The sequence below is a fragment of the Centroberyx gerrardi genome, chromosome 5 (assembly GCF_048128805.1).
Source record: "Centroberyx gerrardi isolate f3 chromosome 5, fCenGer3.hap1.cur.20231027, whole genome shotgun sequence".
Taxonomy (NCBI): Eukaryota; Metazoa; Chordata; class Actinopteri; order Beryciformes; family Berycidae; genus Centroberyx; species Centroberyx gerrardi.
The window spans coordinates 20172372-20190483 of record NC_136001.1 but is presented as its reverse complement, the minus strand read 5'-3'; the positions used below and the strand labels follow the sequence as shown (position 1 = coordinate 20190483).

General features: G+C 40.5%; 2 protein-coding genes across 3 annotated transcripts; both read left to right on the top strand.

The window, feature by feature from the left end:
• The first annotated feature begins 2137 nt into the window (after positions 1 to 2137).
• parp3 (poly (ADP-ribose) polymerase family, member 3) lies at positions 2138 to 7660 on the top strand. 2 transcript variants are annotated; one of them, XM_071925869.2, is made up of 11 exons: positions 2138 to 2295; positions 2913 to 3122; positions 3237 to 3362; positions 3904 to 4086; positions 4347 to 4485; positions 5033 to 5256; positions 5352 to 5507; positions 5677 to 5763; positions 5974 to 6151; positions 6251 to 6394; positions 6520 to 7660. In XM_071925869.2, exons 2-11 carry the CDS (start codon positions 2943 to 2945, stop codon positions 6693 to 6695), a joined length of 1593 nt encoding a protein of 530 aa, XP_071781970.1. In that variant the 5' UTR covers positions 2138 to 2295; positions 2913 to 2942; the 3' UTR covers positions 6696 to 7660. The 2 variants fall into 2 exon arrangements, with proteins under 2 accessions (XP_071781970.1, XP_071781971.1); XM_071925870.2 differs by having other exon boundaries at positions 2144 to 2295; positions 2926 to 3122.
• Positions 7661 to 11782: 4122 nt separating this feature from the next.
• gpr61l (G protein-coupled receptor 61-like) lies at positions 11783 to 13075 on the top strand. Its single transcript, XM_071925957.2, has one exon. It carries the CDS (start codon positions 11783 to 11785, stop codon positions 13073 to 13075), a length of 1293 nt encoding a protein of 430 aa, XP_071782058.1.
• Positions 13076 to 18112: the final 5037 nt, after the last annotated feature.

Below are 18112 nucleotides of genomic sequence, written 5' to 3'. Positions count from 1 at the left end.
ACTGACGCTGTCCCAGGAATACACAAGAACACAAACAGCAGAGGACTCCTGTGAATGTGAGGCAGAAGCTTTGGAAACATGTCTATATCTGTGATTTAACACTGCCACCTTGTGTCCAAGGTGTTTGATGTAAGCCTGGATATTGTAACATGGGACTTAATGGAAATATTGGCATTGAGGGAGTGAGCTAAAATGAGTAGAGCAGTGCCTTTGAGCCGTACTTTATCAGTACTTATCAGTGGCCATCAACCAGGCACTGTGAAGTTTACTGTGTGTAAACTTCCCCTGCAAGCCCAATTATTATTTCTTCTTAATTATTATTTTCACAGCCCAATGCTGTAAGAATAAGAACAAGAATGTCAACTTGTCCGGTTAAGTAAGGGTTAAATAAAGAAAGTTCTCTTTAATGGTTACACTTAACAGACATAATCATAATGAGATATTCTTTTCAGGAAATGTTTTTGACCAACACGCTTTATTTCATTATCTGGGAGGATTCCCCAGTTGCTGGCAGTACATTAACTTCTTCATGGAGATCTTCATCCTTACTTACATCAGGCAAATCCAGAGTACATCTGATTGTCATTTCCTAAAGGAGGACCAAGATATAACGAACAAAGCACTCTCTGCCACCTAATATGATAGCCTTGTCTGATACAAGTAATATCCTCTTTCTTTCGCTGGTGGCATAATTTAGCATTAACTATATATAGCAGTAGTGTAGTGCAAAATGACTCTTAAAGTTGAGTAATTTAAGGCAAATTGCCTGAGTTGAATATTAAGTTTTAATCTATCAAGTGCAACTATCCTACACACGTGGCTCAGGCCTAACGACACACTTCTACCCCAGGTGCTACCCAGACTTACCCATGTATTTGTTCTACATCAGTTTCTTCTCTGAGTTTTAGTGATTGCAGCGGACATTGAGGGTTGTGGATTATAGCAGGATGCCTTGCTTTCCACTTCACCCAAACGCTCCACAGAAAGGTTAATAGTAAGGTTTCAGAGAAGCTGTAGGTGTTTTTGAACCAGGAGATTGTCATGATTCTGTAAAAAGACAACTTCCTGGAAGGGAAATAAAAGAGAGATACCGGAGATGGTTAAAGTATTGTCGGCAAGAGAGTGGGACTGTATGAGCGTATAGTCTATTCCCATAGTTCCCAAAGTGGGATCCTGGTCTCCTAGGAGTCCTTGAAAAGGTTCCAGAGGGTCCTTGGCAAAATGAAAGCTATTTTAATTTCACTGTTACATTTATTTCATGCTGTAAGTTAGTACAATGAGTGAATGTTTTATCATTTCACTGTCTCCACTGTAGTATAATTTCTAAATAAACTTACAAAAATCTTTACAGATAAGGATCCTGAGGAAAAAATCTTAATGAGGGTCTGTGGCCCAAAGCATCTCTGTTTTACATGCTAAATGTTGGGAACCCATAAGTGTGTCAGATATCAGCAGTGGGCCTATATGAGCATGTTGCATGGGCAATATGTTGAAAAAGTATATACTGAATAAACTGATAATACAAGGCATTATAAAGATTAAATAAAAATCTTCTTATTTTCAAATACAACAAAGACAGGTTTTGGTTTATTGAGGTTAATTTACATTGTGAATATGATTTTTTGTTGGTAAGATAAGAAAATTGATCAAATAGTATTCATTTTCTTTTCCTTTAATAGTATGATAGAAACTAAACAATATGTCTTTATACAAAGGAGGAAAATGTGTGTATAGATGGTCGATCATGAATTTACAGAGGTCTTTCCAAAAAGTGGGAAGATGCTGCCAGAACATTACTGGATGTTACTGATACAAGAGAGGATCAGATTTTCGTCGTCGCAGGCAAATAATGTGGCTGGTAGCACCGGGAAATTATTTGTAGGCTATGTATGAATGATGGGATGGGCGATTAGTATTTAGTGGATAGGCTATTCGTGATGATAAGGATAAGACCTTTAGCTATGTCTGATTGTCATTAATAATGTTTTCGGTTAGAGAACGATACACACTCCGGTGAAATAGGTGGCGGTATAAGGCATATTTATTGGTTTGTGAGTCGCTATAAAACTAAGAAGAAGAAGGAAGAGAAGGAGGAGGATTACAGTCAGCTCCGCCTGCTCTGACTGTGAAAGTGTGTGTAAACTTCCCGAAAACCAAAGGCCACAGATCAGCTGGAGAGAGGTGAGCGCCTTGAGCCATCAGCCCGGTGACAGTTTGAGCAGCGCCAAGTCCCATTCTGCGTCTCTGACCGTCTCTCGGTCTGTCGGTCTGTCTGGCACTAAAGAAAGTTAAAAGGTGAGTTCCCAGTTTACAAAATCCAGGTCAATCGTCTTCGTTTTGCGAGGCAGATCACACGGAGAGGGCGGAGGCTATCTGGCAGCCTTGTTCTAAAACACATCAAAACTACCGCTGCGTATCAGTGAACGGCTATTAAATGTAGCAATTTGCAGTAGCTGAGTGGCTAGTCTTCAAGCAATAGATTTTTTCGGGCTAATAATGGATAATAAACATAGAGAGCTGCCTGCCTCTGTGCAGTCTAGGCATGCCCGAGCTTGTCCATGCCCATGATGCCCGGATTACATGGCAGGAATAAGGAAAATGCTCTGGGGCCCTGGATGCCCCGGGTTTGCATGTATACAGATATGTCATTTTATTTCAAGTTTAGACTCTCATTCAAATGTATATACTGTCTGAGCTGTGTTTTTTTTTTATTTTATTTTTTATACCTGTGCCTTTGTCTAACCAAGTGGATACCTGATAGGGCAGATGCACAATTAAAGGCTATGTGATGTGCTGTACTGTAGCATGGTGAACAAGTAGTAGCCTGCACAGCACATGCTTCTCATAGCTTCATGCCAGTTGAATCTGAAATACTTTAAATGTTTCTTAACTATAACTGTGCTAAATGTCAGTGTTTCTGTGTAGGGATTTGAGCGAGGACTATGGCACCAAAGAGACGAGCTGCTTCTTCCACCAAGGCAGGCGGTAAGAAGGTGAAGGAGGAGCCAGAGACGACGAAGCCCAAGGATGCCTTCACCAGTGCCAAAGAGGCCCTCATGGCCGCTGGGCCACAGGTGAAAGGCAAGAGGAAGGTTGATGAGCACTGCAGCCAGTCTGGAGAGGTAAGAGATATATATTGTGTATTCACTTACATCAGCCAAAATGACTGGGATTTATAGGCGTAGATGGTAAAAAGAAAATACATTTTGAAGAGTGTTTCTTATTGTCTCCCACAGGTGTATGAGGATTATGACTGCATGCTCAATCAGACAAACATTGGACATAACAATAACAAGTTTTATGTCATTCAAGTTATTAAAGACAAAAAACACTACTATTGTTGGAACAGATGGGGCAGAGTGGTAAGTTTGTTTTGATTTCAAGCAACTAGATTTCACTACGTTTTTCATATTCTTAGATTTTGCTCTTGTTATGTGTTTTCAGCTGTTCATCTTAATTATTAGTAGCTACTTAACACAATAACTCAAGAACAATACATGATAGAAACTTCATACTGACACCACAGGTTCCCCCTATAGAGTAGATGATCTGATCCAATTTTGGAGCACCTAGCTGCATATATTTGCATATCAATGAGGAAAAACAGATATTTTTGAAACTACTAGAACTCCTTAATTCTTTAAGATACAGAGCTCACATTAATACCACTCGTGTTATGTAAAGACAAGTATGTTGACATAGAAATATGTGCGAATTAATGCATTTATTAGCTTAATTAATGATCTCATTAACATAACCAGTTATGTTTAATATATCATGGTGATTATGGCGGGCCATTAGGCAGCTCAAGTGCCTCTTGTTAAATGTGTTTTATCATGTGCTATGAAGCAAATGGCCTCTGTGGAGATATTAATGTTTCTGTGATCTCTAATCTAAATTCAGGGGGAAGTGGGACAATCCAAACTTTCAGCCAGTTTTGATAAGCCTGAAAATGCTGTCAAGGACTTTGAGAAAAAGTTCAAAGACAAGACAAAGAACAACTGGAGCGATCGTATGAATTTCGTGTCTCACTCTGGGAAGTACACCTTAATAGAGGTGGATGGAGAACAGGACGCTGAGGTCAAGGTAATGTTTTGTAAATGTCTGTCTCAGTAGAGCAAGGGATGTTGAATGTGAAGCCTTAACAGCGGCATCTCATAGAATCAATTACCACTATCCAGACAGACTTCATCAAAGTAATTGTTGAAAATGTTTAAAATATTTAGGACCTTTGATTCAGCTTGTCTTGCTACTTAAATCAACCACACTTGGGGTACATTTTTCTCATCCCAGGTCAGATCCATAATCAGCCTTGGCAAAACTAACTGTACTCATTGATATTGCAGGTGGACAGTGTTGATGGGAAGAGTGTCAAAGTCACCAAAAACACCCTACCATGCACCCTTAATAATCCCACACAGAAACTCATCGAGCTCATCTTCAGCAATGACATGTTCAAGGAGGCAATGGAATGTATGAACTTAGGTGGGTGTGTCTCAGTCCACCAGCCCTTCCTTAGCACAGCCTGGGAAAGGTGTATGTGTATAGATCCTGTTATGTAGCATGCCTGTTGGGCTAGAGAGCCTGTTGCATTGGGCGGGGTGGTAACCTGACAATGATCACTGAGCCTTTTATTGTGCTTCTAGCTTGACTCTTTGTAGTGCTTAGAAAAGCAACAAACCTGGAGATCAAAGAGTATAGAATCTGACTGTAAATCATTGACCATTGCTACTGGACAGAGGGTAAAGTCTGCATTTACACAGGAGATCACCTTGTCTGAGCATTGAGACCCTGACTGATCAGTGTCTTGGACTTTGTCAGCAAGACCATTGTTATTGCTTGTTATTGTTCATTTGTGTAGCGGTTGAAGTAACAATCTGCTATGCAATCTATTTTCAGTCAGGAAAAAGGCTATGTGAGAGTGTATTGTATTGTGTCCTGTGTCCTTGCTTAGATGTATGATTGGAAAAAAACAAAACAAAACTAGCATGTGTGTAATCTGTGTTTTTGTATGTGTGTGGGTGTGATGCAGACATTAAGAAGATGCCTCTGGGCAAGCTTAGTAAGCTGCAGATCGCAAAGGGCTTTGAGGTCCTGGAGGAGATCGAGGCGGCCATGAACCGAAAAAGCGGGAGAACAAGTCTGGAAGAACTTTCCTCAAAGTTCTTCACCACAATCCCACACAACTTTGGCCGGAACAGACCACCAACCATCGACACTACAGAGATTGTGGAGAAGAAGAAAGAGATGCTTATGGTGACATTTTCATAGACAAACTGTGTCTTGAAATGAGCTGCCTTTGATGTTTTCCCAGTCCTGAGTTCACTCTCCTCTCAAATGCCCTTTTATAGGTGCTGGCTGACATTGAGCTCGCCCAAACACTGAAGTCGGAGACAGAAAAGGCTCAGGAAGAGATGGTAGAGACAGTTCCTCACCCTCTGGACCAGGACTACACATCTCTGAAATGCAAGCTCAGTATACTGGGGAAAGGTACAGATGAATTCAAGGTACTGTATCATAAGTGATAATAAGGTAACTACACTAAAGCACTTTTTCTGTCATGACTCATTTCAACTTTGCTGTCTATTGCCAATATTTCAAATCAACTTCCATTCATTTTTTTTCCTCTTGTCCACCAATAATCTCAACCCCGTTTCTTTTTGTTTTCATTTGAAGATCATAGAAAAATACCTGAAAGCAACTTCAGATAACTATAGAGATCCAAAAATTGTCAATGTCTGGGAAGTCGACAGAGAGACAGAGGTAGGAACTGCAAAGAGCAAAACTCATCTAGGGCTGGTTTCGCGGACAGGGATTCAGCCTAGTCATAGACTAAGGACCTTTTCAATGGATATCTCCATTGAATTTTGTCATTAGTCTAGGACTAGGCCTAATCCCTGTCTGCGAAACCAGCCCCTAATGTAATACACTTAACTGGAGTCCTGTGAGCTAACACATTTTTGCACATTACAGGGAGAGCGGTTTAGCGAGAATGATAGCCTGGAGAACCGTCGTCTGCTGTGGCATGGTACTAACATAGCGGTGGTAGCAGCCATTTTGAAGAGCGGTTTACGCATCATGCCCCATTCAGGAGGTCGTGTTGGTCGTGGCATCTACTTTGCGTCTGAAAACAGCAAGTCTGCGGGTTATGGTGAGGCTGTAGTTTATCAAGAGAAACTGATTAAAGAAGGTGATGTTGATTGCAATCATAGTGCTGATGCTGGGCTTGTCAAATCACATTCATTTGCAGTGCGTACCTCTAAAAACACTGGAGTGATGTTTCTGAACGAGGTAGCCCTGGGCAAAGAACACACCATCACCAGAGACAACAGTTCCTTGAAGAAGGCTCCTGCAGGCTACGATAGTGTGGTGGCTCGAGGAACAGTGGAACCAGGTACAGTATTTCCTCATACGAGGCTTGGTCCAAGAATCTTTGATAATTGTCAAGGATGCTATTCTGTTACAGGATATCATGCAGCATCGTCCGTTTGATGCTGTTGTTCACTATTGTTTTTTCAGACCCCTCCAAGGATACCTTCATCACTCTGGATGGCAAGAAGGTTGCAGTGCCTCAAGGTAAGCCCGTAGACCAGAGCCAGTTTGCGGGAAGCCACTTCAGCAACAGCGAGTATCTCGTCTACAAAGAGAGCCAGTGTCGCATGCGTTACCTGCTGGAGCTGAAGATGAAGTACTAATTTAAGACGAGGAATGAGGCAGGTCCGTATGAAGAGAGAACTCCCTCATTCCCTCTATATAAGGGGGATATTAAAAAGCTTGGCTGCACTGTTTTATTATATTCATACGGTTATTGTCTCTATTCTTAAAGTCATTGTTGTGCTTAGACGCCCCTACAGAGTTACATAAATGACTCATACTTCTCTGTGCCTTAGCTATATTTTGCACCCTGTAAATACTGCTCTGATTTATTTCTTGTGTTTCAATGTTTTATCACTAGCAGATTTACTTTTTCCCTTATAATGAAAAAGATGGCATCTTTAATTTTGATACTGTAGCTTTACTGTACTTCGTTTTTTTGAAATGTCTGAAAGGCCTCTAAACATTTGTACAAAGCCACTGACAATTTTGTGAGAGCAGACACTTCTCAATGCTTTTTGCACAGTTTGAGGCTTACATACAGCACCTTGTTCACTATCTTGCCTCTTCAGACTGCTTTGCGAAGCAAGCCTTTTACATATTGCATTACCTAATGCAAGCGTTGATGCAAAAATAAACCTTTCCCTCCCTATCTTTGATATTTAGAAGGAATTGACAGCATGCCTTTGCAATTATATATAAGTTTGGAATAATGCTATAAGAAGAAGAAATATATTGTACACTGGATGTGCACAGAAATGTTTACAGGAGGATGTAGAAAATGCTAATTTGTGGGTGAGCCTCAAGCACTGTTACAAACCTAAGTTGCTTAGCAAGACTCTGAAAGTGCCTCTGTAATGCAAAGTCATATGTAAATCATGAATAACTTGGGCAACATCCCAAGCAGATTGCCCAGCAGATCTCCCAGATAAATTACAAATGCTGCCATATGGTGTCAGTAATGAGTGAAGAGTCCATTTTGAGTGTAATTGCTTCAGCATTTTTGCACCATAACATTACTTGAACCAATGATAAGACAATAAAGAAAAGTGATCCTTGCTTGAAATGATTTCAGTTTTTGAGAGTAAGCTTGAGGGCTTCTACCTATTTTTTGTGTATTTGCTTTGTGTTTTTCCACTGTTTTGAGGTAATATGGCATTCATTGCTTACTAAATGACATGTTCTGTATACTGATGGACAAAATTTGCTAAGATTTCAAAATATTTCAGGCATTTAAGCAAATGTGCAGGATGTGCATCATCGGCTATTCACATGATCTAATAATCCTGTTTTTTGAAATACCTCCCTTGAGACAATTGTGAAAACTACTACCAAATCAACAACTAAAATAATTATATTTAATATACCAAAAATTCTGCATGGATGGAGACAGTACACACAGTTATTAAGACAGGTGATTTGACAGCCTGGGTTTAAGCCTGTGTAACAGCAAGCATCACCTTGTTGAAGTATTCTTGAGCAAGACATTGAATCCCTACTGTGTCCAGGGCTGCTGTTGTGGCTCTGACCCCCCTGTGGAGGAGAGCAAGCAAAAAGATGAATTTTGAGTGTTCACACTTAGCTTACATCATAGCAACCTGGAACCTGGAAACACGAGGTGCAAAATCAATACAGATGAAAGTTCAGAATTGATTATGTAGGCTACCTTTGTACAACGGACACAAATTGTATCTGGTTCCTGAAATAGGACTATGTGTTCACATTTACTTGATGGTATGTGTCACATTTTAAGCTAGCTGCCCAAACACCTTGCTGATTCGTGTTATTTGATTGGCAAAATATTATTGGTTAAAAAGCTGCCATTTCAGGAGCAAATTGACCTACATTTGAGTGAAAATAATGGTATGTGGTGTATGGTAAGATAGGTAAACAATGGCTCTTTTAAAGGGGAGTGCCACTGAATTTCAACATTGAAATATTTTTCAAATGCTTAAGGGACTTCTCCTTACTGTTCACTCACACAAACTATACTTAAACTATTGTAATGTATTTCAATGTGGAAAGATGGTTTGCCTAGTCAACTTGTGGGCTTTCCAAAACTGAATAAATACTAAACCTATGAATGTTTTCGCGATAGTTCTGTCTTGTAACTAAGATATTTCATTGATTCTTTCTTTCATTTTACATAGATTTAGCAACTTCAGCCCAGCCAAAGAATGTGCACATATGTTCTTTGACTGGCCCAGCAGGTGGTGCAGTATGTGAGGTGTTACCTTGCGTGCTATCCATACTTACAGCCCCTACGTGTAGAATATTTACCTCATATCTTTCTCAAATTAATTTTAATAGCATAGCATAATGGCTGTAGAAGAATGAGACCATTGTGGTGAAAATTGATTAATTCTATGTGTCGCTCTCTGTGTTTATTCTAGATGGAGATAGAGCCTCAACCAAAACAGAAAGAGGACTCACTTTGAATTGCTCTGCTTGTTTGTACAGAAACAAATACACAGACAAGTACAGATGCTGAGGTAGATACTGATGTACAGCTCCAGAGACAATGAACTTGAAAAAAATGACAACATGGCTGTGACAGTATTAAGCATGATAGCACAGGATTTTCTGGCTCCAGTGGTATGACCACTATAGAACAGTGGCCCACAAAATGGAATTAGGGTTCCGGGGCGTCCTGAGAACAAATGAGGAACAGTTTAATTTCACTATTGTTTCACTCCGAAGTTAGCATAGTGAGATAAGGACCTATTTTGACCCAAGGTGTCACTCTCCTCCCTGTTATTATCTCCTCACTTACAGTATAAACAGTTACCAAGTCATATTTAACAACAAGCATCTTTTCGGGTTGGGTTCATTGGGATGCAAATCTTGGGGGTTGGGTCTAATGGGTATCTATTTTGGGGTCCTTGAGAACCCCTGCTATGAAATACAGGTCACTTGGGTGTGAAAGCTCCAATAAACATCCTATGTATCCACATTCAGTGCCTTATTCAGTGTAACTGTGTTCAAAGATACTGAGCTGGCTGCTCCAGGGTAAAAGTGAGATTTTAAACTGGTGGGAATTAGGACCCAGGGATGCCTGGGCTCTGGAAGGGGACAGTGGAGTGTGTGTCTATTTGAAAGAAGAAAAAAAAAAAATCACACACTACACAATGTGTGACAGTCACTGCCATACACAGCGCAGGACAGCAATGAGAGAGATGCAGGAGGAGGGGTGGGGAGAGAGAGAGGAAGCATCGTCTCTGCATCCAAAATGATCATGGGAGCAGTGATCAGCAGTTCTTTAATTGGTGCTGTACGTGTGTGATCAGCATAGTCTGGACCTTGGAGAGTACCTCTGCAAAAGATCTAATCCTCATCCACTGGGCTAACTGGACTTGGTGACACGGATATCCAGCTGGGCTACTGAACGTTTTAAATGGAGAAAACTTGAACCTTGGCGACCTCTGGTTTGGGGCTGCAAAAAGCATATGTGGAATTTTAACATGAACTTTGTCAAGTCAGAAAAATAACCTGACTTCTCTGGACTGTGCCAGATACACAGACAGTGGACCATGGGTAGGTAATCCTTTACGCATAATGAGCCTCATTGACTTTTTATGCTGTTAATGTTTCATTTTTGGTGATGAAAACCTAGACACTGAACACTTGAAAGGTGCCCAAAAATATTTTTTCTTTCAATCAATCAGTCAAACAATCAATTAATATTTTACTATTAGCAGACCATTATATATAATCAACTTCAGGTGATGATATTTCCCAAAACTGATATATAACATTTTGGAACTTAACTTTTATTCCCTCTTCTTCAGTATTACAGTAGATCAAGTGTGTAGTGGGACTAGAAGAGACCATGGTGATATGAACCTTTATATCATCAATATATCATTAAAATCATGTCAGGTTATTCTAAAACAAGGTGGTGAAAATCTTGTTCTGCAAGAAGCATACAGGCTTTGAACATTATTTCCCTCCCAGTGTTAAGTACAAACAAAGAGACAGTAATTATACAGTTTGCGTAAATAGTCTGTGCAAAACTTTTTACGGTGGAATAGGTGATAGCTTTGATTGCTTTTGAGTTTGACAGTGGCTTGATACTGTGACAGAACAATAGACTTGGATAATTGCATATACCATATTAATGGTTATAAAACACAACACTTTACTTTTGGCCTCATGCCCTACACCACCTAACATGCTCATTTGCTTTTATTTTCTTATAACAGTTGTCCCTTGGTTATATCATGCACTATTGCAAATGATCAGAACTCAATTTTGGTTAGGCTTTGTTCAAATGTGGCCCAAAGTTATTTGGGCTTTCAGATGATAGCAACCATTTTCTTAAGGTCTGCTGAGGGGCCGAGTCTATATGTGATATTATCTAATTCACATCAGTTATGAGTAAATATAATTTATGCATTCTATTTTACTCCTGGTTCATGGATCATCTTTTCCCTATTAGATATTCTTTCATGAAATGACATCTCAGAATGTCTAAAAAAAAAAATAATAATAAAAAAAAATTGGAATTGGCAATCATATGACAGCTTTGTTAGATGAATCAAACAGAATTTATTGGACAGATTTTGGGCCTAGAACAAAAGCAGTTTGGAAAACCCCAGCCAAGATTGCTAGTAGTGAACAGCTCAGACTCTGAAGCTGAGATAACGCTGCTTTCACATAAACAAGGCTATTCATTACTGTATTATATAGTAAATGGTTTAAAATCTACCTGTTTAGGAAACATGAAGGACCACATGCTTTATCAGAACTTGGTAGTCAGCAAAAATCTGACTACAATATATTTTTCAATTAATATGCATCATATTAAATTACCAGGGCAACAGCAACATCTGTATTCAACCTTCTCAGGCATTTTTCTGCTAAGACTCCCTCAGACTGCAGCATACTTTTAAAGTATATTAGTCTTGTTTATGTATATAGTCTCAAATGGCTTTACATATCATCATATACAAACCACTTCCTCATATACCATTACACTGGTGGAGGTGATGACAGGATAAATTTCACACAGATGTAAAAAGCTTTGGAAGCACTTAGTTTTTCTTTTAAAATGCATTATTGCCATAACAATGCTTACTGTCTTACATTCAGAAATATTTTTTTTCTATCTCCTCAACATAGGACATCCAGATTGATGACATCTAAGATAAGAATGGAGGAAAGTGGACTGGCAAGTTGTAAATGAATAATGGAGGATAAGTCTGGTCCGATGATAGCCTCTGTGCCAAATCACACAGTGCCAAATCTCACAACTGCCCTATGGGGACCCAATCCTACAGTTCCTGCCGATGTGGGTGTGGTCACAAGCTCCCAGTCACAGATCCAAGACCTAATTGGGTTGTTCTGCATGGTGACCCTTAACCTCATTGCTTTATTGGCCAACACTGGAGTAATGGTGGCCATTGCTCGTGCCCCTCACCTGAAGAGGTTTGCCTTTGTGTGTCATCTCTGTGCAGTGGACCTGCTATGTGCCATCCTCCTTATGCCTCTGGGCATCATATCCAGCTCACCGTTTTTTGGCACTGTGGTGTTTACTGTTCTGGAGTGTCAGGTTTACATCTTTCTCAATGTGTTCCTCATCTGTCTGTCCATTCTCACGATCACAGCCATCAGTGTGGAGCGTTACTTCTATATTGTACACCCCATGCGTTATGAGGTCAAGATGAGCATCAACCTCGCTATTGGTGTTATGTTCTTCATCTGGGTTAAATCAGTGCTGTTGGCTTTGGTCACACTGTTTGGGTGGCCAGCTTACGGTAACCAGAGCTCTATTGCAGCAGCCCACTGTTCTCTCCACTGGAGCCACAGTCGTCTGAGAAGAGTGTTCGCTGTGCTCTTCAGCGTGATTTGTTTCCTGGTGCCAGCCATGGTTATCTTTGCTGTTTACTGTGCCGTGTACAAGGTAGCACGTTCAGCAGCCCTCCAGCAAGTCCCTGCCGTGCCAACATGGGCAAATGCAAACCCCGCCAAGAATCGCTCTGACTCCATCAACAGCCAGACCACCATGATCATTACCAACCGCAGCCTACCCCAAAGACTATCCCCAGAAAGGGCCTTCAGTGGAGGCAAGGCTGCCCTTACCTTGGTGCTCATTGTGGGCCAGTTCTTGCTCTGTTGGTTGCCCTACTTCATCTTCCACCTGCAAATGTCTCTTAGTGCTTCCATGCAGAGCCCTGGGAACTTAGAGGAGGCAGTCACCTGGCTGGCCTACTCCTCCTTTGCAGTTAACCCATTCTTCTATGGCCTGTTGAACAGGCAGATCAGAGAGGAGCTGGTAAAGTTCCGACGCTGCTGCTTGACCCAGCCTGTGGAGTTTGGGGCATCCAGCCATGAGGGCTCCCTTCAGGAGAACTTCCTCCAGTTCATCCAGAGGACCAGCAACACAACTGAAACCCGCTCCAGCTGTGCCAACTCCAGTCCCAGAAACACTATGGACCAGGGAGTTAAGATCCCTGGACAAATACCTGAGGAACATGCCTAGACATTGGCCAACACAAGTTATGGACTACAGTGCTAATATGGGCCATGTCAGCTTTCTGTTTTCATAAGCTATGTTCCCTAAATGCCTTTTGACTCAGTGCCCAGTGCCTTGTATTGTTTATTTGCATAGGCTCCATTCAGGTATGGTTTGTCACTTCAGGTCAAGGTGGTATGGCCGTAATGTAAAATATTGAATTAATGAAAGAGAATTCTCTAGTGTCTTCTTTCCCCCACTTAGTTTATGATTGGCCTGATTTAAAAATTATATTTGTAGAAATGTGTTTTGTATGTTCTATAAATTTGTGCATTCTGGAATATGACTAAAATAACGTGGACGTGGGTGGATGGACGTGTTTGTAAATAGTTTGCTGTATCCAACTAGGAACAATTTGTATGCCATATGAATATGAGCTGGTTTAGTTTACAGTGTCTCTTTTTTCATTTCAATAACAATACATATTTAAATAAAGGTTATGTTGGTGACTCTAACACTGTTGACCATTGTAAAATCTTGAATATTCTAGATGTTGCTAGACTACGGTCTGCTATTACATGAGAAGTACATTACTCAAAGCAAGGAATAACTTGAGAAACAGCAGCATACTGTAACTTCCACAACTTCGACATAGGTCACTAAAATACCTCATCAGAGCAACTAACATGAAGGCCTCAGCAGTGTGAGAAACTACCATGAATCTGAGGGACAATGCCTGAGTCCCCGTGTGCAACAGAGATACGCTGGTAGACAGTGTATGTCGTCTGTTCCTGTCGTCATGGAAATTGACGACATAGCAACAAGGCCCTTTCGGCTGGATGCATGCTTAGCTTTAGATCCTTGTTGGAGAATACTGAATCAGGCACAGGCCTGCTCTTCACCTGAGGGCTGATTACACATGGCCTACATGTTGAGATAGACACTCATTAACATGCGAATAGAGGCGGTGGGTGCAATGCTCCTTTCTGTTCTGACCCTGAGAATATGGACTGCTATGGTGACATGGTTACAGTGAGGCAGAGATAGTGAATTTACAATGGAAATCATTACTGGGCATTGTTAATGCTCTGAGAGTGATAACAAAGTGCCATTTTATGACCAACTGCTGTTTGTATTGGTCAGAATAGGGTGGTTACAGCAAATAATGGCAAATTACATTTTGCTATATGCATATCATCATCTCACTGGAGTGTATACCACTCTTACGTAACTGTGGTCATACAGTATATCTAATACTTTGAGCATCTGCATATATAGCTACCAGATGCATTGGTTACCTCACAAGGAGGATGTACATAGATGCTGCACAAATGCACACAGCACAGTAACATGCTTGCTGTGGGATTTTCTCATCCACATAAATACAATGAGACAAAACCCATCCCTGTCATCCTGGATTACTAATCTCTAACCCCCACAACTGTATGTATGTACTGTATGTCCGTCTGTCTATCCGTCTCTCTCTCTTTCTCTCTCTCTGTCCTCATTTAATTATCAGACTTCCCAATTTCTAGCCATTAAATTAATGAAATTCCATACACCAAAAGCAAAACAATTCTCATTATTAATCTGGTGTTTTAGGATTCCAAAGACAATAGGTACTGACTGCCTAATGCACGGCAAACCACTACATACTTATGGTCAGACTAAATAAAACAAACAACCAGGGAATAGACTCTTAAAGAGTCTAAACTATTTCTCAAGCTTGCATGTTGAGATTTGAAATTCATAAACTGTACTGTCCATGCAATGATCTGAACAGCATTGGATCTAGAATCGAGTGGATTTAGATAAAATATGATGAAGATTAAAACAGCAGTGAGTACAGATTGTGCACAGTCTAGATCACCACCACGTCTCCTCCCATGACTCGGTCTGGTGGAGTTTTCATCCATTTTCGCCCAAGAGGAAGACATTCAGAACACTGTCACCTCTGTATTCTCACCCAGAGTCCAGACAGAATGTCTAATAAAAGCAGATTAGACAGACGGAGAAGAGAGGAGTATGTTCTCTCAGGAACATCTGGAAGGGCAGGTGTGACTGTCAGAACACAGTGCTCTGATTTCTCCACTCAAATCCAACTAAGCTGTGTATGGGTAAATGGAAAGGGCAGAGAGGTTTTTTTTTCCAGTATCTTTTTTGCATGGTGTGTGTTAGTTTAGAGCAAGGATTTGCCTGCCTCTTTGCAGACATGCATAATGCATAATTCTACTCGGTCTCAGTCTGGAAATATAATTCCAGATGTCTGCGACCTGATTGCGGTTTATACACAGTACAGGCCATAGAGGCTATAGAGGATAGCAGCAGGCATGGGATCCAAAGATCACTTACTGAGCCAGATATTTCTGATAGTCAGCTGCAGAGTGTTGTTACACAACTATCAAAATCTCATCAGGCTGACTAACAGCACTGGAGAGAATGCTCTCTAACGTCAAGAGGTGTCAAAGGCCTAATCTGGGACACATTTTACAAGTTTTTAATTATTTAGACTCTACAGTACACACACACACACACACACACACACACAAACACACACACACGCACACGTGAAAGTGTTTTACAGTCATGTCTCTCTGTTCAGCTTTTACTTTATTCATAGTTCACATTTTTTTGTAAACATTACAACAATGGTAGCCTAGAGAATAAAAAAGCAGGCGTGTGGCCAGAGGGTCGCCAGTTGGTCAGAGGCCAGTTTCGCGAAATCTGTTTGGGGAAAATGAATGCGTAATGCTCTCCCCCCCCTCAACAACTACCATCAATGTGCCCTTGAGCAAGGGCTGCTCTAGTGAAGCTGATCAGTGGCCAACAGTGGAAGACTGTGGTTGTACCAGGCAGCTCCCGGGTGTGAATGTGTTTAGCTGTGCAAATGTGAAGCAGGGCTTTGTCGGAAACGAGCATGCATGCTCAGCTGACTTTCTCAGGATAAATAAAACTAAAATAAAAACATAATAAATACTTTCATGAATTTTACTGCAGGGTAGTGTGGTCTGCTCCTTTCATTATATAATTTGTTAAAGATTTGGAATTCAGCAATGCCATTTTCCAGAGTGACGCATTTCATTGTGACAAGTAAAGCTTTGCTGTCAATACAATAATTTAAGCTCTCACCCCAGTGAAAGCTATTGATTTTGTAAGTATTACAACAGAGTGTTGTGTGGAGCTAACACTTTCATCACTTTTTGTATACTGTAGAGTACAAACAGTTTCCAGTGGATGGAACACTGGCTGTTAGGAGAGCACTGATGCTTACATTGTTGGTGGGCAGACTGCTGTGTCCAAGTCAGTCTGCTGATTCAAAAAGCCAGGCTGCCTGCACTGACGCCACCAAATTTGGAGAAAGCAAACATTCAGAGCTTTTAATTTGTTTGAGATATTTTTTATGTCGCCATCATCACCTAAAGATCCCTTTTAAATTGTACGATTTGTAAAATGTCAATAAAGAATCAATTGTTTTGGTGATTTTTTATTACATTCTATGTAAATTATAAATAATAATAATATTGAATGTTCAATGTTTAAATGTGATTTTGTTTAGCCAGAAGATATGTCAGATGTAACTAAACTAGCATCATTTAAATAGAGGGTCTGTCAAGCTCAGATACAATCACTGGGTCTCTCCATCACCATGGTTTCCACCGACATCATTAATCATCACAGCAATTCAGACCCTGCCACCACTCCACTACCGCAACAGTACCATTCCTATTGGGAGCCCTAGAAAATCAGGCATCATTGCAAGCATTTGGAGAAATTGAATTTAGGCTATTTGTGCGTGGCCAATTGACCTGATTTTCTCATGCCAGTAGGCACGAGAAAATAAAGAGAGATAAATACAGAGAATTTATACAGAATGTCCAGAGAGACAAACTATGGCCGACAGAGTGCGCTATACACCAATGAATTCCCTTCCCTCCCCTTGGTTTAAACATCTCTGCACAGGCATCTTCTAGGAACTGTCAAAAAACAGAGAAATACTTGTCTGCTAAATGTCTATTCATGTTCTTTTCAATATGTGAATGACGTCTCAAAGGAGGCACATGAGATATTTGAGGCAGATAGTTGTAGATAGTAGGTGTGGAAGGTCTGCTTAATGGCCAGGTACATCTTAATGCACTAAGAATTTGACTTGGTGAATTTTGTAAATTGCATACACTGTACATAGTAGGAGACAAATGATTTTACGCAATATACACAATCCAAAGATGTGCAGTGTGCATGAACATACTGTTGTACTGTGATGCAGATATCAGCAGTAAAATGTAAAGGTTCGGTAGCAGACTTGTCGATGAGGTAGGGCAGACGTAATTGATGGGTGAGGGGAGCATGTTTACTGTGTGCTTGTGTGTATAGGGGGCGGTCAGGCTGGTGGCTGGTTAGTGACGATCACAGTGTTGGGAAAGAATCCGTCCTGCTGCCATGGTGCATGTATTGAACAATTTGATGAGGCAACATTTGTACCTTGAAAACTGGTAGCAAACATGCCGTGATCCAAAGCATTAGGGAGTCAATTTTATAAAGAACAATATTTGTGCATGTTTGTGGTTTTTACTTAATTTTGCATCTGCAAAATAGATCAGTTCATCACACTATAAAAACAGTTTGAATCAGAACCAAAAACACTTAGTAATAATTAATGTAATATAATATAAGTAATATAATGCACAAATGCACAAGAATTCCTCATGGTGACATTTGTGCAGAAACATAATGACAACTCATGTAGTGACATCAGTTCATACTGGCACACATGGAGACAACAGGACCTAACATTCAGTGCATAAGGACAGTGCATGGCATACAACAGACAGTAGACTATATACAGTATATCACTATATCAGATATACATGTATACATGTGTACATTCTATCACTATGTGCATTCAGACAGTGTGGCACACAGGTAAGAGTCCGACAATGCAGAGGACCAACATACTGAAAGACACTTGTTCTGGGTAGGTTGGGGATGCATGAAATAGTTCCAAGCATTGTGGAGCATATTGTATCAGAGTGTAGAATGGTTTGTGTTGGCATTAGTTCAAGTTAT

Bases quoted from the DNA above. Each gene is read 5' to 3' on its own strand.
- gpr61l (XM_071925957.2), top strand. From the start codon at position 11,783: ATGGAGGATAAGTCTGGTCCGATGATAGCCTCTGTGCCAAATCACACA.
- parp3 (XM_071925869.2), top strand. From the start codon at position 2,943: ATGGCACCAAAGAGACGAGCTGCTTCTTCCACCAAGGCAGGCGGTAAG. The intron at 4,087-4,346 runs GTAATGTTTTGT...TTGATATTGCAG, and splicing joins AACAGGACGCTGAGGTCAAG to GTGGACAGTGTTGATGGGAA. The intron at 6,152-6,250 runs GTGAGGCTGTAG...ATTCATTTGCAG, and splicing joins CAGCAAGTCTGCGGGTTATG to TGCGTACCTCTAAAAACACT.